At 40.1% G+C, this 27,874-nt stretch overlaps 1 protein-coding gene across 1 annotated transcript; it reads left to right on the top strand.

Annotated features, from left to right (window-relative positions):
- Positions 1–1,121: 1,121 nt before the first annotated feature.
- On the top strand, positions 1,122–27,874 carry EHD4 (EH domain containing 4). Its single transcript, XM_058025704.1, has 6 exons — positions 1,122–1,357; positions 9,001–9,177; positions 13,456–13,553; positions 17,581–17,993; positions 20,776–20,940; positions 23,398–27,874. Exons 1-6 carry the CDS (start codon positions 1,122–1,124, stop codon positions 23,932–23,934), a joined length of 1,626 nt encoding a protein of 541 aa, XP_057881687.1. The 3' UTR covers positions 23,935–27,874.

The following is a 27,874-nucleotide window of genomic DNA, read 5'->3' on the forward strand; positions in this document are numbered from 1 at the left end:
TTAAATGCCCAGAACTGAGCATTGCTAAAGTCTAACATCTGTTCTTTGAGGAACAGCATAGAGAGGAAGGAGATTAAAAGAGCACATCTAAACCTGCTGATGTATTGAGAAAAGACCCAGGGCATATCGAGAAAATGCAGCATTCAATATGGAAATGAGGATGAAGAAAGGTACATAGATAAAAATGTGAAACAGTAGATGTACTGGACCAGCAAAAGGGGATTTATATGATATGGGTACTCTGAAGGAGCCATAAGTGCCACAAAAGGCACATTTGTAATACAGGGTTTAAACACAGTTTCAGCAAAAATTTCCACTCCTTTGCTTTTAACGGAGATCCCAAGTTTTTGTTTTGATTTTTTTTCTTTTTAGTTACTGAGCAAAAACTTTAATATCAGAGGACAAAAAATACTTGTTTTATTGATTTCCCCAAGATTGTAATGAATCCGGTGTTACCCTCCACTAAAATCTCCTGTAAAATCAATGGGCAAGGTGGCAGGACCTAGGGTTAGAACTAATGGTCGTGTCTTCTACACGAAAGATTCTGTCTCACAGAAAGATTTCCCTGTTTTACTCAGATTTTTCACTGTGTTTAAAACAGTTGCCTGATGTCGCAGCTAAACACCACGGCGCTTAGTCACACATTTCTTTTGCATCCAAAGACAGCAACCATCATCCCAAAAACACGAAAAGCATTTGGGCCATTCTACGTTCAGATCGGAGCTGTCAAAGTGCTTCCGCATTTAATCGCCAGGGGCTGAGATTTTAGCGCAGAGGAGCAGCAGGCACAATTAAACCTCCAGAGACGGACTTGTGGCCAAAAAAAAGAGAAAAAAAAAAAAAAAAAAAAAAGAAAAATCATCGGATTCGATAAAAGCCCCAGACGACCTTCCCTTTCCGAAGAGCCCCAAGCGTGCCCCGCCGGCAGGGTGTGTGCCGCAGGGCCCCGCCCGGCCCGGCCCGGCCCGGCCGCTGAGTGGAGCGCGGCCGCGCTGCCGGCACCGCCTCTCGCCGGGGCCGGGCGGGCCCGCGGCGGCGGCTGCGTGAGGCGCGGCGGCGGCGGCAGCAGCAGCAGCGGTGGTGGTGGCAGCGGCAGCAGCGGCGGCGGCAGCGGCAGCGGGATGTTCAGCTGGCTGGGGAAGCAGGGCGGCGGGCGGGAGCGCGGCGGCGGCGCCGACGTGGTGCAGACGGTGACCGGAGGGCTGCGGGACCTCTACCTCCGCAAGCTGCTGCCGCTGGAGGAGCACTACCGCTTCCATGAGTTCCACTCGCCCGCCCTGGAGGAGGCCGACTTCGAGAACAAGCCCATGGTGCTGCTGGTGGGGCAGTACAGCACCGGCAAGACCACCTTCATCCGGTAGGTGACCCCCGGCGTGCGCGGCCTTGCCCGGCCGGCGCCCCCGCCGCCCGCTCGGCCGTCCTGGCTCGGCTCCTGCCCGGCACGGTGCTGCCGGCGGTAAATCCCTCCCGCGCCCACGCGGGTGCGAGCCGGGCCGGGCAGCGCCGCGCCCCTGACGGGCGGCGGGGCTGGAGCCGCGACCCCGCCGGCGAGCGGGGCTTGAGAGAGCTCCGAGCTGTGCCGAGGGTGTGCCGCTCCCCGCCCTGGCACACGCTCTGTAGCTCGCCGCTTGCTTCCCGGTCAAGAATATTCTCTCCATTCCATGTTCTGCTGAGAAAGTGTAACCCCGTTGTCTACTTCCTCTTAGTTCTTGTAATCCCCAAATTGTTTCAAAGGAAAACCAAGGGCTTCGTGTTGAAACGGTATGACTGCATCGGCCGTGGGGGATCGCTTCACCTTATCTCCTCCCCTTTCTTTCCCGAAAGTGGCTTAATGCACAGATCAGATGTCATCATAGAGGAGAAAGGTGACAAGAGTTTTGGGCAAAAAACCACGTGGTATCTGGAAAATCTTCCCTTCCATGTGTGTTCATTTTGATCAATTACATTGAAGAAGCAGTATGACTATTAAGGCACCTTAACATTGTTGTTCCTGTTGTAGTATTTTCTGTCTTTCCTATATTCCTTATTTCTAAGTTTCTGGTAACTCATTTTTAGGAAGCTGAAGCATATCTTGGGTAAGCACAATGCTATCAATCTGTAAATATTTTGCATAAGTTTGTCCCTCTCACATGCCCCTTACAAATCAGTCTAATGATTTGCCCAGCTCTGCAAGAGACACTGAGGGGTCACTTGGTTCACATTTTGACCTGCTTCTATCTGAAGTTCATTGTAGTCTTTCTGTAAAATTTACAAATATTTATCTTTCAATTCCAAGGATTACAGGCAGCCTTTCCATAACACTGTTTTCTTTTTGCAGTGCAAAATACCTACCTCCCTCTCCCCTGAAGATCGATGTTTACCTTTAATCACCTGAGAGCTTTTCAGATGTTTGCAGAACTAATCATGTGTGTGTCTTTTCAGATTTTACAGCTAGTTAATTGAAAGCTTAAAGTCAAACATGGTTTCTTTACTGATTATTATTGAACTCCCACAAATACATAAAGAGGTGTTGCTCAGAGGAATATTTTAAAAATAAAAATATGTCTGTAATTAAAAGAAAAGAAACTTAGTTTCACGATCTCCACAGACAGTCACAAGGTGATGAGTGGGGGGAGAGGGTTTCGATCTGGATTTTGCCAACGTTTCTCTAGGTACGTTAATTCATTTTCTTCTTTAAAATTACAGTCTCCTTGTTAGTCTGTATATATTTCCTGATAAGTGTTATTACTTGGCTTATGGACAAGAGATGGGGTGAGCGCAGGTAATATAGAGGGAGGCAGAGTGGTCAGAAATATGTCCATACCAGAACTTGTGCTGTCAGCAGCATTGTTCTGTTATTTGCAATTCATAGAAAACTCTGGGTCTCCCCTCCTGTAAGAGTCTGCCTTGGTTCAGAACACAAGTTCTGGATTTAGGGACATTCAGCTTTTCTGTCCTTTATAGCTGCCCATATTTGACTGAAGTACAAGTCAGTACTGTGCTTAGAAATATTAGTGTTCCTTGCAGTGCCTGAGGTGTATTTTTGCTACTGTTGCTTTGTGAGTAACTTATCACTTTAACAATAAAATGCTGAGCAAAAAGGTTGATTGATACTAATATACAGTCTGAATGAGAAAGGACCTATACTTTATTACAGCTCTTACCAGCTTTTTTAAGCATTTGTTGGTGCCAGATGAAGATGCCTAGACAATTTTGACAGAGATGAAGTTTTCAAAAATGGTTTCTCATGTGTTTTGTTAAAATACTTGACTTGATGCAAGATGTGGCTTCTACTGTGATGTGCTCTTCTTTTTATCCTCTTACCCCTTTCTGCTGTGCCCATTTTAGGAAGCTTGCAGAGCAGTTTAATCTTGTACAAGGTATTGGAGAAGACAGGCATTGACTACAGAGGCCAAATCTGTAGCAGAATATCTTCTATTGCTTCTAAAGGCTCTCACTGTGATCAACATTGCTTACCTCAGTGTTTTCTATAGCATAGATAATAGCTGGCTAAATCAGCATTAAAAAATGCTCACTGAATATGGGCAGCAACTTAGACAATAGTGTCACAGTGACTGCTACTCAAAATCCAATTTTGAGGAGGAAAAGAAGGGCAAAAAAAAAAAGAAGTTCTTGTATGCTGTGTGCAAGACTTAGAAGAAGATGTGGAAAAATATTATAGTGTCCAGGTCATCCAGAAATAAATTTATCCTCTGGTAGCCTGAATCTCCCATGGAAAAATGTCATACCCTCTCAAGATTATTATAATCCTGTATTTGTTCTAGATTTTTTTTCTTAGGATGAAGTAACACTGTAGGGGACTTATTCCTCCAGACCTTTTAATAAGAAAACATTATTTTAAATTTTAAATAAATAATAAGAAACTGCCTTTTGTTCACATTTCTTGACTTCAGAGTCAGGAGGGCATATTAGGTCTACTTAAGTGTTTACTGTTTGGTTTATGTGTGAACATAATAATTATGTTTAGCTGTCAGATATTTATTTGGGATTTACTTTAATTGCAACGTTATCGTGAGAACTTCACATTTTCATACCTCTGACACATCCACATCCACCCAGTTCCTTCCACTAAGTCTTTATGGAAAACACTGATGTACCAGTGACTGAATGTCCCTAGGGGTTAAGATATGGAAACAAACACTTCCAGGTTTCTAACAGCTCTTGTGTTTTTTCACTCAGTGCTGTTTATCCGCTTTGGCACTCGGAACAATGCAGTGAAACCAGTGAGTTTTGCTGTCTAAGGTGTAGTGTGGTGATAGTTTTATTCACTTATTTGACAGTGCTGACAATTCAAACAAACACATCCAAATGTTAATGCTTGTCCAGTTGTGTTTAATGAAGTGGGAGTATGGTGAGAGCCAATTGTTATCTTACATGTGAGCTGCTCGGCCTTGCAGTTTCTGTAGTTGTCTCAATTTCTTGTGCCTCTTTTAGAAAAAAAAGTGGGGTCGGGAGAGGAGAATTGTACTGTATGAAAAAGAGATAGGAGGTAGTCAATGCAAATAGGTAGCTTCTTTCATTCTGTTTTAGAAGTGTTGGAGACTGATTTTTTTTAAAGAACTTATCAACATGAGGCAAACCAGAAGTAAATTCCTCAGATTGCCAAGCTGCGCTTTTACTTTGCTCACAGGTATTACTCAGAGGTTAGAAATTGTAAACTTCCTGCTATTTAACTCAGCCAGAGCTGACTTTTGTGAAAGCACACTTTTGTATGCATAATGTCTGGAGTCTGCAAGTGGTGTGATCACTTGTGCAGCTGCATCTATTTATTTGGGGGTGAAGTGGGAGGAAGGTCCTTCTTAATTTCTTTGGGTGAACTTTTTCACTATCTCTACATGAAAGCTTTGGATTATTTAGAGCAGAATTCTTACACTAAAGTAAACATCTAGTTTTGCTGTGTTAATAAAAACCCTGAATACTTGGTGCAGTATGTAGTATGGAGGTGAGCAGCCCTATAAAGGAGCCATGAGTTTATCTCCCAGTGCATCACAGGGTATCCCTGTTCAGTGCTGCTCTGTCCAGCTCACTTGCTTTTAAGCATTAGTGTGGCCTAGCTAATACATTTAGACTTCAGATGATAATTGGTATCTGCAACTGTGAGTAATCTTTTCTATCTCTGGGAACTTTGGAAGCTAGTTCCCCATAGTCTGGCTATCCATCTTGCAGAGGAACCTAGATGAATGTTTATTGGCAAAGCTGAAAGGTTATAGCCCAGGTAAAAACAGAGAAGAATCAACAGGATGTCTGTTGTTTGATCTAGACTGTCTTTGGGGCATTGGCTATTTTTAAGCATTCTTCCTGTGAACCTTTTTGAACTTCTTCTCTGCTGAAAATTCCTGAGAAGAGCATGTAGTTGCAGATGCTGAAAATCCAGGTATTTTCCTGTGCTAATGAAGCATTTGGTACAGAAACATTGACAGCTTTTCAATGTACAGAAGACTGCTCTTAGCTTTTGTGTGGGTGGGTAAAACTGTTTTTTCTCACTGAGAAGAGTGATAGATTGTGTTGTGGCTTTGCCCAGCCCACAGCTCCAGCCTCGGCCGAGCACCACACAGCCACTCACACCCTGCACGGTGGGGTGGGGGGAGAATCAGGATGGTAAAACTGAGAAAACTCATGGCTTGAGATAAAGACAGTTCAGTAGGTACAGTAAAAGAATCACAGGCAAGGCAAAGCAAGGAATTCATTCACTACTTTCCATGGGCAGGCAGATATTCAGGTATTGCCAGGAAAGCAGGGCTCTATCATACATAGCAGTGACTTGGGAAGAGAAAATGCTATCATTCCAAGTGTCTCCTCCTTCCCCTAGCTTTATATGGTAAGCACGATGCCATATGCTACAGGACATCCCTTGGGTCAGCTGGGATCAGCTGTCCCAGCTGTGTCCCCTCTTAACCCTTTGTTCACGGGATGGGGTGAGAAGCAGAAAAGGCCTTGAGTGTGAGTGCTGCTCAGCAGTAATGAAGATATCCCTGTATTGTCAACACTTTTCAGCACATATCCAGAACACAGCCACATAGTAGTTATTGTCCCAGCCAAACCCATCACACTTGAGCACAGCCAGTGCTCAAGAAGAGGCTTATTTTAGTCTGTACTAATTCTTGATGTGCAATTGTGAGCCTATCTTAATGGAAAATACCTGTGATGCAAAGTGATTTCTGCGTCTGTTAATAGTTGTACCAGGCAGAGCATTGTGACTGTTGGGTGGGGCTTGGTATTTGGAAGGAGGTCTTGCCTTTGGGTGGGGCTTGGTATTTGGAAGGAGGTCTTGCCTTCCTGGATTGTTATCACTATAAAAGTCTGGTTTTTTAAAGCTGCCTTTATGACATTAACTTGAGAGTATCAATGCAGTTCAGGAGCACTTTATTCTGGTTTAGTCATTTCAATAAAGTGCTAATCGGAATTTGCACTATCAAGTTCAGAGCAGCAGAAAGAGATGTTGGAAATCATGAACTCTTTAAAGCTGCTACAGATTCATGAACAGGCCATGAAATTACCTTTTTAGACACCTAAAAGACTGTCACCACTGAATTTCCACAATCATGCCATAAGTTATGAGCTTAGGATAGATGGCAATTATCCTGTTACCCTGGAGGTGTCTGCTGCTGCGTTTAGATCCCACCATGTAGTTTTCCTTGACCTGGGATGTGGGACTTCACTCCTGTGCATTTAATTCAATATATGTTCTTTACTGCTGCTCTTGGAGCATCTTCTGGTATTTGTTGTCTGTCACCTTATGAGTTGCTGCCTCTGTCGGTAGAAGCCCGGGAATGACAATTTGTATCTATAGAGGAGCTTATTTACAGAGCTCTCTCTTAGAGACTCTTTGTCTTTTAAAAGAAGGGAAATGAGGAAAAGCAGTGTTTGAAATAGAACATTTTATTGTGGCAAGTTAAAAACTTCTTTTTAGAAGACGAAAGTATAATTGATCTTTCAAAATCAAAGCCATGGATAATGCCAAGCTGGAAATTTTTAGTGGCTCTTGTGAGTTAGCCTTGGCACCCTGTTTTAGAGAACTCTGGTGTGCAGTGATGTTCTGTAAAGAGCTGGGAACACACTTTGGCATTTCATGTGTTCAGCTGTTTGCCAGAACACTTGAAAACCCTGGATTTCCATGAGGGCTTCAACTGGCGAGCAATTAAAGGAGTTTTGTCTTCATTTAATTCAGATAATTTAATGATTTAGTTTGTACAGTGAGGTATCTGCTGCATTTTACAAACCTGTGTGGGCAGAGAGGTTTGAGTGTTGTTTCATTTGCTTTTGGAGAGGGGTCAGTTTTATTTCCCTGTTACTGTGCATTAGGTACAGCTTATTCTAGAGATAAAATAGATTGTCATGTTCTGGCATGATTGTTCCTATGTTCCTCCTCTTATGTTCCTCCTTCCTCACAAGTTTTAGTATTGGTATTTTTTTAATTTCTTTTTTCGGAAGCAGAAAGCTACAGGAAATCTCATGTAAATAACTGTTCCATGCTCCCTGATCATAGGCTGAGTGAATTGGAGCCAATTTGCTAAGGCTCGTGGAAAACAGTCTTTGAAATATGTAACGTATATTTAGTTTCTTAAATTCAGCTTCTGTGCACTGATCTATAAAGTTTGTGAATGCTTGCGTACTTTATTTGGAAAACAGAGATTGATCAGCAAGTATAGATACTATGTAAAATGTTTTTTGCAGCAAAAGCAAACAGCAAGTGCTCTCAAATCAGTATTGATTTAGGAAGCTATAGCAGAGTAGACATAGCACTGTTGGATTAAGTCCAGAATAAACCTTTATTAAAAGAGCAGCATTAATATAGATGCACTAAAGTGTAGCTAGTGCTGTCGCTGCATGCAGGACCACCACCTGTGACTTAAGAAAAATTCTCATGTAAATCCAGTTTTGATTATGTAAATAGTTAAAATATACTTGATTAAAATGGCGGTGTTTTGGGTTTTTTATAGGAACTGCAGGGTGACATTGAAAACGTTTTGTTTTAGTCTGGAGTGCCAAGATGGTGCTGTTGTGCCTGTGGACAATAACACTCTTGCTGTAAAGTTAAGCAGAGCTGTCTGTGTCTCTCTGAAGGATGGCAGCTGTCATAGAGTGTGTGCTAGAGGGAGGTTTGCTCAAAGGACTTGGTGCTGCTTTTACTTCTTTGCACTTGCCATCCATGAAGGGACGCAGACAGGCATTTTATGTAAATAAATGCCCTGGTTCCATTAAGTTTTAATACTTAAATACACACTAAATTAATTTCAGACCTTGTTGTCTGGAAAGTCAAGGCCCTCTGAGTTTGTGCCATATCTCCTGTCAGTGGACTACTCAAAGGGAAGTGCAGGATGGTTTCTGGTGGTAGAGCACTGCCTGACTTGGTGCCTTTTGGAAGTACTTTAGTGTAGGCCTAAATTTCTGCAGATCTGACTTAGTTAACAATTAATTTTTGATGTGCAGGTCAAAAGAAAGAAAAAATTTCCTCACTCCCAAAGAGATAAAATTTTATTGTCTCATAGTGGTTCTCTTTGCCTCTGACAGGATGAGTTAAAGTTCATGAGATCACACCAAGTTGATTAAAGGGTTGGATCTGTCAAACTGAATCTGCTCATTTGCAGCTGCAAACCATTCCCTTTTTGTACCAGCAGCACTGGTTTAGGCTTGGAAACACTCAGAAAAGCAGCCATGTGTTGTAGTGTAACCTACAGCACTCAGATCTTTGGTAGGAAGCATCCACTTAAATCCCTGCAGTTTAGGGAGTGCTTTCCACAATATTTGTAAAGGGATTTACTTTATCCTTTTACCTAGATGTTGTGGAAAACTAAGTGAGTTCTTTTCCTCCTTCCCCAGTTAACAGAAATAATGAAATAAAGGAAAAATATCATCTTAATCTTATAGAATGTGCATATCCTTAGGAATTTTCAAGCAAATTTGCTTTTGCCTTGGATCCCAATCATTCATTCTTTTGGAATATTTAAGTACAAATATAGCAATTGTGTATAAATACATTTATGTGTTATTTACCTCCAGGTACCTGCTTGAGCAAGACTTTCCAGGCATGAGGATTGGTCCAGAGCCTACCACAGATTCCTTTATTGCTGTAATGTATGGAGAAACAGAAGGAAATGTTCCTGGAAATGCCCTGGTTGTTGATCCTAAGAAGCCATTTCGGAAACTCGGCCGCTTTGGAAATGCTTTCCTGAACAGGTGAGATCATCTTGCTTTCTGTCTTCTGATGATTACATTTAAATTTTGGCACGTTCTGTTTTGAACAACATGGAATAAATATAGAAGTACAAGCAGGAATGGTGACAGTTCAGGTGAATTAAATGAAAAAAGGCAGTACTAGGTAGGGTGGCGTTATGACAGAGATATTCAGTCATCTGAATAATAAATAGCTGTTAAAACCAGTTCACAGAAAACTGTAGAAATGATCCACTGGGTGACTTGTTTGTGACTCCAGATGGAACTCAGGATAAGTTTATGCAAAAATTCTACTCAATAAAACTGATAGGTTAGTACTATTTTTTAAAACTACCATTCAAAAAAAAAGAGAAACAATTATTTTCCCTTTGGTGCTATCTTGTTCCTTTCCACTGATCTTGTTCCTTTCCACTGATTTCACTGGAAATAGCTCTTGGTATAGCTATTTGAAATTATGAATTGCTAGGATATGTAAAAAGAGATACAAGAAGGAAAAAATTTGAATGTGTCCAATGGATAAAATAAAAGCTCAAGCTGTTAAGTGTTTAATATTAAACTGCCTGGGTGTTCAGGTAGTTCCATAGATCAGGGAGATAGTGTTAGTTTTTGCTGTGTATTTGTAAAAAGGGAAGAGTTGTTCAGGGACTGTGAACATTTTGATAGTAAACTTAAGTAGCATGCTGAATATTTTCAGTTGGAAGTTGGTTACTAATAACTCTATTCTTATTGTCTGAGCAATCACCTTGTTTTCTTCCTGTATTTGATGGTAGCTTGACATGGAGGCTTCACTTTGCAAGCCAATTAATCTAAATTGGTTCTTTTTAACAATACAATTTCCTGTTTGGCTGATAAATATTGGCATGCGTGTTAAAAGTTCATCATGTACAATTTTATCTGTTGCTGTGCTTATTCAAAGAAGAAAGTTTATAGCTGCTTACAGTTGGCTTGGCTATCGCTTTGCAGAGATAAGAATATGTGCTGTGGGAGACTGTAGTCAAGTCCCATTTTAAATAACAATTTAGAGATGATTAGTTAAACTCTGTCTTCCAGATCACTATTCTCTTTCTCCCTTTCCTCACCATTGTGCTCTCTCTACAAAAAATTAATATGCTTATAATAAAAATTATATAAGTTGTATTTTGCGTAATATTTATTATTTGCGCAGAACATTTAATAATGGTATGTGTTTGTTTGGATGAGTGGCAATGCAATTTTTTTGCCTAAATCATCTAACTAGTTGTGTCAGGTTCCAACTGTTATGCAAGCAAGATTATTGGCTAGCTAAAAAGATGTACTTTCAAAGTAACTGACCAAGTTACTCCAGTTCTTTTGGTGACTGTGATATTGTTGTATTGAACTGCTGTGGGCACCCTTATCTTCCCCAACAGTCACTCTTACTCGTTAGCTATTCAGCAGAGGTCTGGGTGCTTATCTTTCCCTAGCATTTTTCAACACTTACCAACTCCTTTCTCTTTATGACTTACATAAAATTGTCTTAGGCTTCGGTATCTTTGAGTTCCTCCCAGGTTACCTGTAATCATAGTACACATTTTACTTTGCCTTCTCTTATTTGCCATGCTGACAGTTCTTTTTATCCAATATTACATTTTTCATACCTGCCTCAATAGACTTCTCTCTACTTCCTCCCCCACTGTGTCCCATTTTATTTTTTAAATAGTTTCCCAATCCTGAAGTTTTGTTTTATGGAGGAACTTAAGGCTATGAACACTTAGACTATGAAGTTGAGTATCTTTTTCATCCAAGTCTAACAATCCAAATGACAGGAAGCAGGGACTGAGGTAATGGAAAAAATGAAGCAAACAAGGAAACGGTATCACAATCAAGGCTTGTACTTAGTAATTAGTTGCATTAATTTATTATGTTACCTTGTTTTTGTCTTTGTCCATGATCCCTTCTAATTGCCCCCTGTATCCCACTGATTATGGGAGGTGTTCCTCTATTAAACTCTTACTTATCCTATATACTTTTAAGAAAAGTTGGGGAGGAAACCGAAGGGGGACAGGACCTAGTGTGTCCTTGGATGCTGGTGAGGGAAGAATACTGCATTATACAGTAATTTACATGCAGAAAACCATGTAAATAAATTAGTGCTGCTGAGAAGAAATGCATGGTCCTAGTCTATTTTGATGTGTCATAAGAAATTACAGTCATTCATACAGCTGGTTCTGTAACACTTTTTTAAAGAATCTCTCATTCAGGTGGATAGCATGTAGTTCTGTTTTTTGTGATGTAGCACTTACTTGACCTGTATGAAGTGGTATGTTAAGAAATAAGTCTCGATGTTGAAAAGAGATACTCAATATCCACTATCATTACAGTTGTCTAAAATATTAGTTTGAGGCAAGATTTTTAACCCATCTTTCATCTTTATCTTATGGACATATTCTAAAAGCTAACAAGCAGTTAATTCTGAGCTCATGCTTCTATTTCCTATGTGTTTACCCATATGTTTACTTATCTCCTCCCATTGCCACTAGTGACTGCTGCAAAGAAGGCAGTGTCTGCATTTCTGAGGCCTGTAATTCTCTATTTTATCGCATGGTCTTTTCCAGCTGTCCCAGTTTGGGTGGTGCCTGAGTCAAGACACTGCTGTATTGTTCAGCTGGCATAACAGTGCCTTTCTTCCCATAAGATAGGTCTAGAAACATCTTGGTGATACTGAACAAACACTGGGCTTTCTAAGGTTGGATGAGAGTGATAAGAAAAAATCTACATGGAAAGTCAGTCTTCAAATATATATGAAAGCTGCTTTATGCTGTAGTAATGTATGTATTTTTGTAATGGTTCACATGATTAAATGTGTTTTCTTTGTCACTTATGCACATCCCTTATGCTTCCACATGTTTGCTTTGACACAGCACTGCCTTTAGGTTTTGGCAAGTTCAAATAATGTAATTTATTTTTACATACCCTCAGGTTCTTTCAGGCTTGGATGGCTGCTCTTTCCTTATGCCCTTTTGGGTTTCAGGGTGAGGTGCAGGTGATGCTGCCATTTCTGTTTTATCCAAGATCGCACACTGTGTGCTTTTGTTGAAGGTTCATTGCTACAAGGTCACTTGCAGAACAAGGTGAAGTGAGGTGTTAGGACTTCTTTTCTTCTCAATTTCCTTTGAACAATTTGCATTATATAAAATATCATCTAGACTTTGATATAGTTTACATTTTATATCTGATACTTGACTGGTTGAACTCTTCCTAACTCAGATCATCCAAGGCCTTAAAGGTCTTGTTTAACCTCAGCACAGCTACAGTTTCCTGTCTGTGATATCCTGTTTTTTGAGCCATTGTGCTTTGTGAAGCCATAGGTTGGCATATGGCAGCCCCATCTTGGAGCCTGAGGCTGCAGCTTAACCCTGTGTGGGGCAGCCCTGCAGGAGGAGGCTGGGTTACTCTGTGTGCTCGTTTGTATCTTCAACTGCTCCCTGATAAGAAGATTAAACTCTTATGCAAATCTCTTAAAGGCAGGTTATGATGAAGGGCAGTGAAGTTCTTCAGTCATTAACTACTGTCACAGAAGCATCATTGTAGCTTGCGAGTAACGCACCAAGTGTTCTGCGCAGCTCTGAGTCCTTGTCAATTATTTATTCCTCTGTAATACCACCATTGAATTTGCCTCTCGTTGCAGAGGCAGGAGGTTATTGTTTAGAGTATACTGTGTGTAATTTGAACTCCTGCTTCTGGCAGTGTGACAGTTTTGGCTGGGTTTGTGGGAGGAATACTGGTGTTTTTCACTGGTGCTCCAGCTGAGGAGAGTGGGGAGTTAGGGAGTAGGGATCACTCGAACACTGCTAAATCAGGCAAGAGGGAGATGTGGCAGGAACTGGACCTTAAACATATTGTCAGTATGGCTTTCTGCTTCCTCCCCTTTTTGGCCTTTGAGTCTGGGCATAAGCTGGAGTACATGAAGAATTTTCTCTTGTGTGTACTAATTTTGGTCCTAGCAAAATGTGTTTGATGCCATCTTTTTGATGTTGCATTTTCAGCCCAAGTTGTCAGCTCTTGCAAAATTTGAAGTCTTATCAGCACTTAGATGTATGGTTTTACAATGTTTCCCTGTGGGGTTTTTTTGAGAAGCTCTCTTCATAATTTTTGTTAAACACGTATGCCTGCGAAACGTAGCGGTTTGCCAGGATTCAGAAACTGTTTTGAGTCTCACTTGAGTCTTTCTAAAATCAGATATGTAATGGAGAGCTCTCAAGCAACAATCTGTATGTGAGCTAGAGCTATTGTTAATGGTTTTTTTTCCCTGCTTTCCTGCAGGTTCATGTGTTCTCAGCTACCCAACGAGGTCCTGAAGAGCATCAGTATCATTGACAGCCCTGGCATTCTCTCTGGAGAGAAGCAGCGCATCAGCAGAGGTGAGTTGCAGAGCTTTATAGGCACCAAGCTCACTGAATGTTTTCTGCTCTATTGGACAAATCAGCATCCTAATCTCTGGGAAGCCTGTTTTAGTGGTACTGTATGTACTTTTGTACTGCAAGCCCATATTTTAAGGCTGGATGCAGCTTTGGAATTTTTTCTCTTGAAAGCTGGTGGGGGTTGGTATTTCTGTCATCCTGCTGCTATGGCTGCAAATGGCTACAGTTGCATGGTCTGTTGACTAAATAGTGCTTTATCACTCCCTAGAAATAATTTTTAATTAATTAATTTAATAATAAAAATTGATAATTTTAATCGCTTTCCATGAAGTATTAATGACTCATACATATTGTTGAAGTTCATGAGTGAAGAAATGTTTCATAATAGCTGTAGATTGGTTATGTCTGAAAAATTCAGGGGTGGGGCTATAAATAAGGTGGGTTTTTGTGGGCACACCTGCTAGAGCTGCTTCTTAAGGTTGCTCAGTCATGCCATAATATAATACAGTCAAAAGAGGAAGTCAAATGGTAAAAGGAGAAAGAGCAAATGAGAATATTTTTAATAATATGAAAATTCTGCAGACAACTGAGCACTGTTTATCAAGCTGTTTTAAACATTAGCCTGTCTTGAGAAAGTATTTAAACAGAGCAGCGTAATGTAAACAACTTTCTTCCTTGCATTCTTCAGCTGCATTTAAGTGCCTGTTGCTTTTCTGTGGAGTTGTAAATGGTAGTGATGCAGGGTGTGGCTTATGCTGCCCTCTGTTTGCAGGCCTTTGCTTAAGAAATGGAAACTTGTGTTTCATGTCTCTGTCAGAGGAAATAATCAATTCTTTACCATACCACACCTGGAATTTTCTGAGGAAATCATGGTACAAGCGCAATATATGGCAGCTATGCAACAGTAGTCTTGTCTTTATAATAAATTGATAAAATAAGGGACTGACTTCTTAGGACTATAATCTAAATTATGCTTACCTAATAAACTGGTCAACCACATGCTTCTGGATTCTTTATTCAGTGATGTTTTGTCCTCTTTATTACTCATAGTCATGGCTTTCCTTTATGTGATGTGTTGGTGAAATAGTAGAGATGAACAGCATGAGAGCTCTGCATCTCTGCAAGCAAAGACTTGAATCTTGTGAAACCAGAAATAAAACAAATACTGCATGTTGGCACTCATATTTTGGACAAAAGCTTGAGAGTACGACTAATGATCTTTAGTCCTGAAAAAAATCTTCTGATAAAATGTCCACAAAATATTTAGATTGCAGTTTACACAGTCTCATAAAATCAGTAATGGTCTGCTTTTCCATTGCGGATTCCAGCTCCGTTTTTCCTCCTCAAGAGAAAACTGACCCCTTCTTTGCTTATTAAATAAAGAGAAAATTATATATGGCAGCATCTGTTGCTAGTTTCATTATAGTATGAAGGGAACATAGAAATGAGCAGAAAACTAGAGTATTACATTAATATACCACTGAAAAAGTGAACAATTGTGTAACCAAATTCAAGACCATTAGGTAATGCTGTGGAAGTCTCAGACTTCCGAGTGCAGGACAGAGTTGTGTTTCTCTCCAGATTATGTTTCACTGGTAGTCCTGTTTTGACTGAAGGACCATGACTCTTCACTAGCATCTAGAATTGCTCCTGGGATTTAACAAAACATGGCTCTTGTTCCCTTGTTGTTCAGAAACTCCTTGTCAGGATGGTATGTGCCTTATCAATTGTTACAGCCTAGCTGGCTTGCCCTTTGATATGATAGACTTCCACCTAATTTGACATAGTTCGGTGATTACCTCAAACTCTTACCTGTTTCACAGGCTTTAATTTGATTAATTTTTTTACATGTGATAAAGATTGTCTTGAATGTGTCCCTTGTCATAGTTCTCTTATCAAAGTGTCGTTCTCCTGTATGCTGTCAGTTTTAATCATGTTTAAAGTGTCATTGTACCAAATATGAGGTTTTGGGAGTTGGCTTTATAGCGCTGTTCTCTCAGAGTCCCAGGCTTTGAGGGCAGGTTAAATAAAGGTTTCGTACACTTAGGCATCACCATACAAGGAGTTATTTACAAGTGCCTATGCATTTATTGCATGCACATACTCCATGCTATCATGATCAGAAATTCCTACACTCAACCTTGGCTGAAATTCTGCATAGTCAGATACATTTCCTGTAAATGGCTTTTGGGCTGCTTATGCAGTTTGCATATAGGTGGTTTTGTGGGCCACAGACTTGACTTGTCCTGTGATGCTGCAAATAGCAAGGTTAGTCTGACCTGCTTCTTGAAGGAGTCAGTCTGACTTAGACATATGTATGCTATAGGTCTAATTTAGCACATTTTGAAGTTTGAGTTGCTTTGATGACTTTCTAAATTATTGTGTGTAAATGTAAGCAGGATTGTACAAGGTGTTTTCTGCTACCCCTGAATGTGTCTGTCAAAGAGGGTTCTGCTTTCTAGAAGTTTACCTTCTGTCTAACATTGGTAAGCTACAGCTTTTCTTATTTAAAATGTTTGATGGAAGACTAACATTACAAGGCATCAGTGTAAGACCATGTCTCTTTGCTGTTGGTGTTTTTTTCCCATCTCACTAGCTACTGCTTAACTATTTACCTACAAACGAATGTAACATCTGTACAATATTAATGTTTGACAGGTATCGCTAGGAGTAAGTTGAAGCCTTCTGAGTCCAAGAGAGGACTCAAATAGTAGCTTTCATTTTAACATGCAGGAAAACAGCAAAGGGACTAAGTAAAATTTGAGGACATACACTATTTCCCAGCATGCTCTATTTTTAACTCTGGAAAGCATCCAGGATGAAGGAGCTTGATTTCTTGAAGGGTCAAAAATATACACAGAGGGCAACATTTAAAGAAGTCTCAAGACACACCTTTCCCGCTCCTGTTGTCGCCAGGAGGGTGTTCCAGAAGCTTCCTGCCTGTCAGTTCAGGGGCAGTGTAAGTGGCTGGAGGAGAATGTGCAGATGTCTGCCAGCATTGTCCCCTGGGCAGACAGTGCCCGTCCCTGTGCTGCTTCTGCAGCATCACTGGTGATGTTCACGCCCCTGCAGACAGAAATGTCTGCGTGGGCTGCAGGACTTGGAAAAATGAGTGTCTGGCAGGATGTAGGGAGGAGCCCCTTTAGGAAGGGAGGGGGTGTTTCGTTCATGACTGAGTGGTGTGAGGGCAAGTGTTTCAAAGAGTATGGCGAAAGAGTTCAGGGGAAAATGGATTTTGTGGGTTTTTTTTAAAAAGCAAAAGGCTCCCAGTACATACTTAGCTGTTCCTTACTCATACTAGATGAGTCACATCCATGCCAAACCCAGAGCCTCATCGCCAGTGGTGACTCTGCGGATTAGATGTGTCACTTCTGAGTAAGGAGTTCCTGGATACTGTTTGTTGTGTGGATTAGGTACCAGCTGAACCTGTAAAAGCATTTAGACAGGTGCTATGAATAGGCTTTCCTTTAGAATGTGATAAAGCTTGTTTCAGGTGATGAGGAAGGTCACTGCTTGTGTTCTTGTAACCTGTCATGTCCTCAAAGCCATCAGCAATGTACTCACATTACTTGTAAATTGTACTTTTTAGTGTGTTGTGGCAAAAATAACAGCAAGTGTTGCAAGGTAAGGAGAGATCATTTTCCTTCCTAATTCAGATAAGCAGTGCTAATGAAGTGACCAATATTGCAGTGACGAAGAGAGATTGTGATTAGACCCCCACAGCCCTATTTAGCTTTGGTGCTGTGCTGGAACCAGACTCCTGGAAAGAGGCAAATGTGGATGTGGGACAGAAAAAAGGGCAGTGATAAAAACAGAAGGCGTTAATAGTGAAACTGGTCCAAGGAAATGCAGAATACAGTTGTCATGACCTCACTGCCCAAATATACTGTCCTCTTGACTCATAAATGTCCTTTTTGCCCCCAGGCAGAAGCTGTTACCCTCTTGTTCTCTGTCCCCAGCCCTACATTCTCCAAAACTCACTTTTCTGAATGGTAAGAGTGTAACAACATGTTCTTCCTTCCTTCAGGCTACGACTTCTGCCAAGTCCTCCAGTGGTTTGCTGAGAGGGTTGACCGAATCATCCTGCTTTTTGATGCCCACAAGCTGGATATATCTGATGAGTTTTCAGAGGCCATTAAGTCATTCCGGGGCCAGGATGACAAGATCCGAGTGGTGCTTAACAAGGCTGACCAGGTGGACACCCAGCAGCTGATGAGGGTCTATGGTGCTCTCATGTGGTCCCTGGGGAAGGTGATCGACACGCCGGAGGTGCTGCGGGTCTACATTGGCTCCTTCTGGGCCCATCCTCTCCGAAACACAGACAACCGGAGGCTCTTTGAAGCCGAGGCACAGGATCTTTTCAAGGACATCCAGAGCCTGCCACAGAAGGCTGCTGTGAGGAAACTCAATGATCTCATTAAAAGGGCAAGACTTGCAAAGGTAAGAAGAGAGGAAAACAGAATTGAATGAGCCTTCTCTGCTGCTCCCAGTGTGTCCTTTCTCGACCTTGCCAGTTTTTCTCTTGCTATAAAATATGTCTTTTTAGCACAGTTTTTAATCTGGGATTGAATTGTCACTTTTTCAAGGAAAAGATAGTCACTTGAGGAGAAAGCTATTGGTAGAAGACAGGATCTCTAATTTCCTGTGCAGTTATCAAACCAAATGCGTTTTCCTTGAAATATATTTTAATGTGAACTACTAATCAGAAATGAAGAGGACTTGAAAATCCATCGGTATATGAATAGTTGTCTGGGGATGTGTACCACTTCCTGTGTTGGCTTATTTAAATTTCTGAATAGGAAGATAGAGTTTCAGGAGTTTTTGATGGGGTTATTTTTGGGGGTTGGAGGGGGGAATGAGGGAGGGCTGTTGGTTTGGGGGTGTTTTGCAGCCTGAGCTTTAGGGCACCCTGTAGAAGTTGCTGCTTTGAAAATTCCATTTAAAATCACAATGATGTTGTGTTAAAAGTTGCTCTGATCCCAGACCAATCTCAGATCCAGTCTGTTTTGTAAATGTTGGCAGCATTTTGTTTTCATTTGTTACAATCATTTTGGCATTTAAGGAGGGTCAGTTGAGTAATTTTTAGATATTTCTATGAAATGTAAAATAAAAATTTATAAAGGTAAACACAGTACACAGTGGTCTTAGGGATATGTTAGACAGTCCCGGAAGGGGAATAAACTGTTTATGTGCAGGAAAGCAGCAGTGTAATCCAGTGGCATTTTTCTGCCTTTCAAACTGCTCTCAAAGTATTGACAGTCAAAAATAGCTTTTTACAGTGTTGAGTGTGGGGTTTCTTTTACCTTATTCTGTGCTACTCTCTTCTTAATGTTTTCTAAAGCATTTACAGTAAATTGAAACAAAAGCAAACTCTTAACAGGCTGTCAGATTTAGGCATTAGACTTTTTTTTTTTTTTTTCTTCCCTAAGTCCTGTGACTCACTATCCCGTTTTGGAGATGGGGACTGTTCTTATCTGCAAGAAACACATGTGCATACTGGCAGACCTTAGGCCACTTAGAATACACATGTGAAACTGTTGGTGCTTATGAATTATAAACATATTTTTCTGAGTTTGATAGAAATATTCTTTTAGACATAAGATCCATAAAATTGCTCACAATTATTTGTAAACTCTCTTAAAAATACCCTTACTGAATCCATTCTGTAGTTCTGGAGAAATACTTACATCTGTACTCTTAGAAAATTTCATGGTTTTATGCTTCTTTATGCTGAAGTTTTTTTCTCCTCTATAGAAATGTACATTTATTTGCCATTAAAATGCATACGCTCTTTTTGGATATAAGGAAGTGTTGTGTGAAATTTGTGAACTTAAGATGTGCACATAAAAACTGGCTACATCATTTTTCTTTTAAAAGCAATTTTTTTTTTCTGTTTCTTCCTAAACAAGTAAGGAAATGAATGGGCAATTGCCATGTGCAGATTGTGTAAGGTTTGTGTGAAATGCTACAATACACACATTCTGTCATGGTTTGGTAGGTATTAAGTATTACACTTACACAACACTGAAGCAATCACTTGTTTTACTGATGCTTTTTAATGGTAATTTGTCTTCCCCCAGTCTCCAAAATTTCACCTGTTTATTGCTCAACAGTTTGATAGACATACATAATTTTTAACTCTTGTTTTTTTTTTCTGTGTGCGTGAAAATTATAACTTACTTCTGATTTGTGGACAGCTACATTCTTTTAAAATGAGCAAGGACCAGATGTAAAGACATCCTGTAGTGGGGCCATTTGGCTGCTGTGGTCCTGCAGAGGTCAGAGCTTAGGGCAGCATTACTTCTAAAAGAAGGCTTCCCTCTTGTGTGCAAAATGAGTATCCATGTCCACACAATGAGCTGGATAGGTGAGCTCACCTCAGTTAGGAATTGCAATCACTGTTTCTGTTCTGTAGCTGATCACTTGTTCTGTGGCCAAGCAGATCCTTTTAGTGGGGAAAGGTGGTAGGAGAAGAGATGAATGGTTCAGACTAGAGGCATAAGGAAGGTGGGCAGGATGGATATTTTGATGGCAATGCAAGAATCAATGTGTTTAAAGACATCCTAGATTAGTGTCTTTCCTTGTAAGCTGGAAAGGCTCTACTTCTCTCCCTAGGGCTTCACAAGGCAGCCATGGCATGCTGCTCCTGTTGGAACTGGCTGCTCTGTCATCTGCATAGGTGGCTGCATAAATACAGACTGTAGGTACTCACTTTTCTGTCAGTAAATAGGTAGGAATGCAATATCACTCCAAACAGATAGCTCTGCCACTTGGCATACTTGGATTGCTGGAGGAGTTATCCCATTGATACCCACAATGGCTGGCTGCTGTGGCAAATGAGCTACAGATCATACAGATGGACCAGTGTGGCTGGAGCTCTGTGTCAGGACGTGGGGTTTGTGGTCTTGCCTTTTCTCTTGCTGTTGGTACTCGTAGAGTGCTGTACCAAGCTTCTTCTTAAAAGAGCAAGTGTGCATCTGTATTTCCTTGAAATGTGTTTCCTTTCTCTCTGCCCCTCAAAGGAATGCTGAAAGCAGCAAAAGCTAATAATAAACCAACAGGCAGCTAACTGTTCATGTAAACATGAAGTTCCAGAAACAGTAGTTGATAACATCTTTCCTTAGGGAAACATGTTTCTGTTTCTTTTTATCACCTAGGTGAGGAAACCTCCTGCTAAGTGTTGGTAAACAGTAGTTTTGATTTCGGTTTTGCTTATTTTTAGGTTCATGCTTATATCATCAGCTATCTGAAAAAAGAGATGCCCTCTGTATTTGGGAAAGAGAATAAGAAGAAGGAACTGATCAACAAGTTGCCTGAGATCTACATTCAGCTGCAAAGGGAATACCATATTTCAGCAGGGGACTTCCCTGAAGTCAAGAAAATGCAGGTAAGATGGTAGATTACCATTCCACTGAAATAACTCTTAACTTTGTAGCAGGATTGGCAAAATTGAAAAGGTAGAACAGAGTATCTCAGTGTCACAGCTGAGGGTGTAGAGCAGTTGAAATGACAGTCATTTGACTGATATGACATTAGAGTGACTTGGAAGTGCTACAGACCAAAAAAAGAATGGTAACTTGCTTAGTGTGCATTCACTAATACAGGACTACATAAAGACTATGAAAATAAGGAATAAAAAAATCTGACCTACTCTCCTTTTAGTCAGTACTTGGTCTCTCCTGACCAGAAGTAACAAAGACTTGGTGCAAATAAAATGGCAGTGAATACTCACAGCTTAAGGGGCTTCTTTTGAATCCTAAATGTGGTTATATTTATCTTTTTTGTGATAGTATCAAATATTTGTGTAGGTGAAGATATCATTAGTCATTAGCTCATTTTCACTCTACTCTGTTCCTGTTCTTACTGGTACTGTTTCCCAGTGACTAATAAAGGCAATGTGTTACTTGAAAAGTCCAGCTTAAAACCTCTTGCTTCTGAAAACAGTCTTTGGCTTTTTTTCTTGTCTATGAAGGAGAGAGAGAGAAGTTCTAGGTTTATGCTCACAACTTATTTTTAAATACCTTTTGTCTCTTCCTCTTTTGGGTTTTCTGCAGTCTTTCACACAATTTTCTGTCACTTTCTTGCCTATTTATTTCTGTTCTCTGATTCGAGATGAGTTAGAAAATATCCCAGGGAAAAACAGCTAGTGTCATGTTAGTAGTGATTTCAAGCATCACTTGGCATTTTTTGCATCTCAGATCATAGGCTTATTAAATGGCGTTTGAATTAGAGGATAATTCAGCTTGAAAGCTGAAGAACAAGAGATCCGGGGCCTGCAGTTTGCTCTGACCATGGACTAGTCATGAGTGTGATGGAGGATGTTTTCCAGATGTGTCATTCTGACAGCACACGTGGTACACTTGCACAGCTATCATCAGGAGTGATGGCTGGCTGATTATCTATACAAAGGCACACATTTCTTTCATAAACTAAAGTATTTAACCTAGGAATCAGCTACTGGCATGAGATAGCAAATCACTGATGAAGCATAAGATGCATTTTAGCTAAGTTTTCACAGGCAAGATTGGTGGAGGCATTTCGTGAGTTAGGCTTTGAAAGAGGATCCTGGGGCAAAAGTTGACTCTTTCTTCCCTTGCTGCTTTTGCTTGTGATGCAGAGTGAGAGAATGAGACATCTGAATATTGAAACAAAATTTGAATGAAACTCTTTCAGACTTGTACATGTCAGTTAAGCCTCAACAGCAGATGGCAGCAAATATTACAGGATACTGTGATACAAATATCACAGTCACTTCTGCAATGAGGAGCAAAACTGCGAGAAAGCAAAATTGTGTGAATACAAAGTTGTGCCAAAACCAATAGCAAATTGATCTTTGATTCTTGGTATTTATTCCACTACATACATTTATTCTGATCATGTGCTGTCAATCGGGTGATTGTGTATAAATGTCACCTGAACAGAGTTGCTGTTTGACTGTATTTACCCTGTGCTCCAGGTTTCTTGGGTTCATGTCATGATCATTTTGATATGTATAGGAGCAGCTTCTTGAGGGGATAGATGGGATTTGTTAAAGCAATTTAACATCATTTTACAGAAGGTGGGAGGTGGCGGTGGTGGTGATGTTTGAATTTTTTTAACCTTTTCTGCTGTAACTTTCTCTTCGTTGCAAGCATTTTGCATGTAGAAAAAATTTAATAATTGCCTAAAGCATTTTTAATTTTCTGATGCTGTGGTGTAAAACGTGCTTGGGCTTGTGTTGGAATAGTACATATTACCTAGGTAAACATCTCACTGGTGTTGGGATGAAAACTCGACAAATTCTGCAGGGAGCATCTGACTTCATGAGTTCTGGCAGCACTGCTGTATAACATTGTTGCTATCTCAACTCAGCTTTTCTTTATTAGTAAAGGATACCTTTTCCTCACCTAACCATAACCAAGAAGTCTAATCTATAAAATCAGATGAGTCCTGCAAACATTTGATTTTATTTTTAACTCTGAACTCTTGCATAAGTGCTAGCAGGACTGAGGACTTACTTGCATGCTTTCTTTGATGTTTGGAAAAATATCATCAAATGGAAAGTTGCTGGGTAGCATTCATCAGCTACTGTGGTTTTATCCACTGCACTTTGAAATTTGTATTGTAAATGAAATTTAATAAATGAACTCATACACTGTTGCAAAATTGTCTTAGTGTGTTTGATGAAATATATTGGTACATGTGTTTTGTTTCACCATCAAGAGGAGTTTCAGCTATAGAGCCAGCTTCAAAAAATACATATTTTAATTGAGTTATCACTTGACTATTTTAATTTTAAGCCCATTCTTTAAACTTTTCAATGCATTGGAATGGTTTTTAACTACTGTCACTGTATCATTCACAGGAGCAGCTGGAGAATTGTGATTTCACTAAGTTTCATTCTTTGAAACCAAAGCTAATTGAAACTGTGGATAACATGCTGGCCAACAAAATTGCCTCCCTGATGAACCTAATCAGACAGGAAGAGAACAACATGCCCACAGAGATGGTGCACGGTGGAGCGTTCGATGGCACCATGGCCGGACCTTTTGGCCATGGATATGGGGAAGGCGCTAAGGAAGGAGCTGATGAAGAGGAGTGGGTTGTTGCCAAAGATAAACCTGCCTACGATGAGATTTTCTACACTCTGTCACCAATCAATGGCAAAATATCTGGGATTAGTGCAAAGAAGGAGATGGTGACTTCTAAACTACCCAATAGCGTCTTGGGGAAGATCTGGAAACTTGCGGACTGTGATGGCGATGGGATGTTGGATGATGAAGAGTTTGCATTAGCAAAACACCTCATCAAGATTAAACTGGATGGATATGAACTGCCTGGCACACTACCTTCCCACCTGGTGCCACCATCTCACAGGAAACCTTTCCAGACAGCAGAATGAACAATACAAGGAGAAGAGCGAGGATTTTGAAATTCCAACAGGAAATGCGTTGAAAATACCAAAATTCGAAGTTAAGCTTAGATCCTTAAACCTCACAGCACATTTCACACAAGCTACTGAAGTTATAAGCATGGCAGCAGGGAAACATTCGTGTTGCTGTCCCTGCTGACCTTCACTCAGACATGCTTATCACAAGTGCCTTATAATAGCTCTGTCATAAGGTGAAAATGTTTTTGTAGTCCTGTGTCCATGTCTTGCTGCCTTCACAACCATAAAGCAGAAAAGACCATGCATAAAATTTGCTGACCTTCACCAAACCTAAATACTTATCAACCCTGTATCCAAACTATCCTAAATAGCACACTGAAGCTCAAAATGTTAAATTCACCTGCATATGCAAAGAATATTTAGATGCTAAAAATGTACTTAAGCCATTAAGTGAATGTAAGCATCTCTATAGTCTAAGAAAAGGCTGATATAAAAGGAAATCCTTTTCTTTCTTTTTATTGTGTAATTGGAATTAGAAAAAGATAGAATAATAATGAGGAGAGTCTTGTAAGTGCTCAAAATGTGCACTAAAACCTGTTTTAAAATTTCAGATTCTATCTAGAACTGCAAAAAAAGTAATTTTTTTTCGATCTGTCATTGTGTCTTGTCTGAAGACCAGCTTCTTCAGTTTTACACAGCACTATATAGTCAGTATTATCAATAGAAGAACAGAGATCTCATTTGTTCCTTGTATTTAGAGTTTTATTTGCAGTTTAAGCTTAGCTTCTGTGCAGACTATGAATTTCTGAATGGTTCAAAGTGACAGCAGAATGGTTTCTGTAGCTGAAAAAACCATATTTGCATTGAAATTAAGCCTCACTGTCTGTTCAGAAGAGGTGTATTGCTCAAATTCAGCCTCCTCAAAGCATATCAAATTGTCTCGGAATATTTTCATTGGTATTTAATTTCTATTTACAGCTAATTATACAGTTATGTCTGTGTATTTTTTAATATATAATATATTTAAGGGAAATTTTTAACTCTTTTGCCAACACATAGCTGACAACCACAAAGAGAGTTTCAATTCTCATGGCAGCAGATTTGAAGGATGGGGAGGCTAAAAGAAACTGTTACATTGACTGTAATAAGTATAACTCATCCCTCCAAATATTACTCCTTTATTGAAAACAATCCATGAAAGGAATGGATGTTTAATAAACATTTATTTTCCAACAACACACAATCAAAGTTGAACATACTGTCTGCTTACAACTGATTTTTATCAGTACCTTAAAAGAAGGCAAGTCTTTGGCCCTGTGAACTTGAGTCTTTCAGTGAGGGCCAGTTCTTTCCCAAAATCAAATTTGGCAGCCAGTTCTGGTCTATGTGTATGAGCAGGAATTGATTTGTATTCCATTTGTAATAGGAAAGATCCTACATATCAAAGGTACTGTACTTTCAAGCACTTTCTTGTGAAGTCTCAATAAGTGGCAGCACCAATGCCTTCTGAGACAGAGCAAGCCAAAAAGTGCTTTAACATCCTTGTAGTTGGGGTGAGGAGGAAATAGTTTGGATATTGTCTCCCAGTTAAGGTTTTAGTCACACTTCCATGTTCAGTTTTGTGGGTGATCTAAGAAAAGCCTCAGCTTCTTTTTTCAAATCATGTATTTGTAGGTTGTCGGGTTTAATACTTCGCATCTTTCTGGACCTCTCATCTTTCTGTATCTGTTCTATTCTGAGGTGCAATTTCCATTAACTGTGTCAGGGCACTTGCAGGAGAAAACAATGATGCTATTTTAAGTAATGGCAGAACGCCACCTTTACCTCGCGAGGTTTCTGGGCCTGTATCAAGGATGTCCTGGCATAGCTGAATTGTTCTGAGGACTTGATTTTTTGGGGTGTTTTGTTGTTTTTTGTTTTTTTTTTTTTTTTAATTCTTAGGTGTTTTTCCTATCATTCAAGCATACCGACTTTATTTCTGTTAGACCTAAATTAGGAGCCAAATTAACCTTAGTGCATCTCTGTGCACTTCAGTAGAGCTGTGAAACTTGACACTGAGTCTACCTGTGTGACTGTACATCTGCAGAGTAACTATTTTCTATGTAATTTATTTTTGATTGAAAAAAAAAGTAGTCTATAGACATTGCTGGTGTTGAAAAAGAAAAAGGCTGCAGAAGTAGTAAGGTGTGTTTTTTTTTGTGGGTAGTGTCTGCAGTCATTACCACTTCATACACTACTGACCAGTTTAGTACTAGTGACTAGTTTAATCAGGACAGCCACCAGGAGAAAGAATGCAAGCTTGTGTATTGTGAGTCTTGGAGTGTAGGCAAAACTGAGAGGATCTGGGAAGCTGCTGATTTTCCCACTCTGCCTTACCTTGCTTTGCAGCAGCACAGGGCTGCAGCAGGGGACTCCTGCTTGAGTTCCCACCACATGCAGCTTCCAGGGGTGATGCTCCAGATATATTGGAGCCATGTGATCCCATGCCATTTGAGCAGGGTAGTTTCAGTGGTTTTATTCTATTTTTCTAGTTTTGTTGGTAGTAAAATGGAGAACACAGCCTTTTCCTCGATCTCTGTGACAGTATGCTAGCTTGATCTTAAGGCAGACAAATTGAAATACATCCTTTTGATAAATTAAAAAATTTTGCCTAGATGGGGTTGTAGTATTTTGCTTTGCGTTCCTGTAGAATTTGGAACATGAATGCATGAAGCATGTATAGGAGTAGAGGTGGATTTTCTCTGGCTGTCTGGAGAAATAGGAGTGTTTCGTGGTTGGCATCCAGAGCTACATAAGTCCATTTCTAGGTATGTAGTACCTAGGTACCACTTAAATCTAGGTGTGTGGTACAGTGAACTTAGATGATAGGAATAAAATACATTTCATGGGAACTTTAAACAGCAGTTTCTTGCACACCTAAACTGATGGAGTAGCTTGCTGTTGCTCAGGGGAGGGGTTTTCTTCTCACTATGTTCTCAGAGGTCCATGGGCCTCCCCCGTTTCCCTTGCTGCAAGCCTGTTCAGTTAAACCAGCCACACACAAGCGTTTGGGTAATGTTATGTGGAGTTAGTGAATCCGTGTGTTAGAAGCATGGGAAGTCAGCAGGATTGCCTTCTCTCAGGATAGTATGCTCTAAGTAGTTATTTTAACAGCAGTGTGAGGTAATCTCTGGTGTTCAGTTTGTTGCTAATGTCTACTGAAGAAAGGTGAAGATGTTGAGTTGGTTAGATATTTTATGCCTAGGATTTTAATAACGTTTTCTGCAAGATCATTCAAAGCTGTCTGTAATTCATCCTGTGAAATCTGTGCCCACTGATGTAGCCCACTGTCTTAAACTAAAAGAGAAACTGCTGCTTTTACCTTTTCTCCAACTATTCCACAACACAGTATCAATTTACGTTCATTTTTAAATCAGGATGAGGTCCCTTTTGTTAATTAGGTGTGGTGTGGATTTGTGTGGAACCTGGTCTCAAAGCAGCAGGTATGTGGTCCCTGGCTTTCAATGTTGTTTATTGCCAGCACTTGAAATGCACCCTCTTTTTCTTTCCATCACTTCCTTCCCTTCACAATGTGCACTCATTTTAGTGGCTCTTTAAATTGTTGGATATCAAGCAGAGTTTGAAGTGTATGGTTTGATGGATATGTGTAACTTAGCACTGAGGAATGATCATGAACTTCATTTTCTATTTCACATGCTCACGTTTTCTAATATTTTTGTTAAACACTGTTTTCACTTAAAAGGCACTCTGATTTTTGAGGAAAGGCTTGATCTGTGCAGTGTGCTTCAGTTTGTCCAATTAGGCAAACAAAGTTGTAAGTTCATTATTGTTGCACTTTTATTACACAGTAAATTCTTTGCAGATACTGTAATATATTTTAATATGCTTTGTAATCATTTTTAGAAAGCGGTGATAAAAATTGCTGATTTAATAAACTAATATTGAACTACCT

The sequence above is a fragment of the Melospiza georgiana genome, chromosome 6, assembly GCF_028018845.1.
Source record: "Melospiza georgiana isolate bMelGeo1 chromosome 6, bMelGeo1.pri, whole genome shotgun sequence".
NCBI classification, from domain to species: domain Eukaryota; kingdom Metazoa; phylum Chordata; class Aves; order Passeriformes; family Passerellidae; genus Melospiza; species Melospiza georgiana.

Coding starts and splice junctions, on each gene's coding strand:
- EHD4 (XM_058025704.1), top strand. CDS start 1,122: ATGTTCAGCTGGCTGGGGAAGCAGGGCGGCGGGCGGGAGCGCGGCGGC. Junction 1,358..9,000: donor GGCAAGACCACCTTCATCCG/GTAGGTGACCCC, acceptor ATTTACCTCCAG/GTACCTGCTTGAGCAAGACT. Junction 9,178..13,455: donor GGAAATGCTTTCCTGAACAG/GTGAGATCATCT, acceptor GCTTTCCTGCAG/GTTCATGTGTTCTCAGCTAC.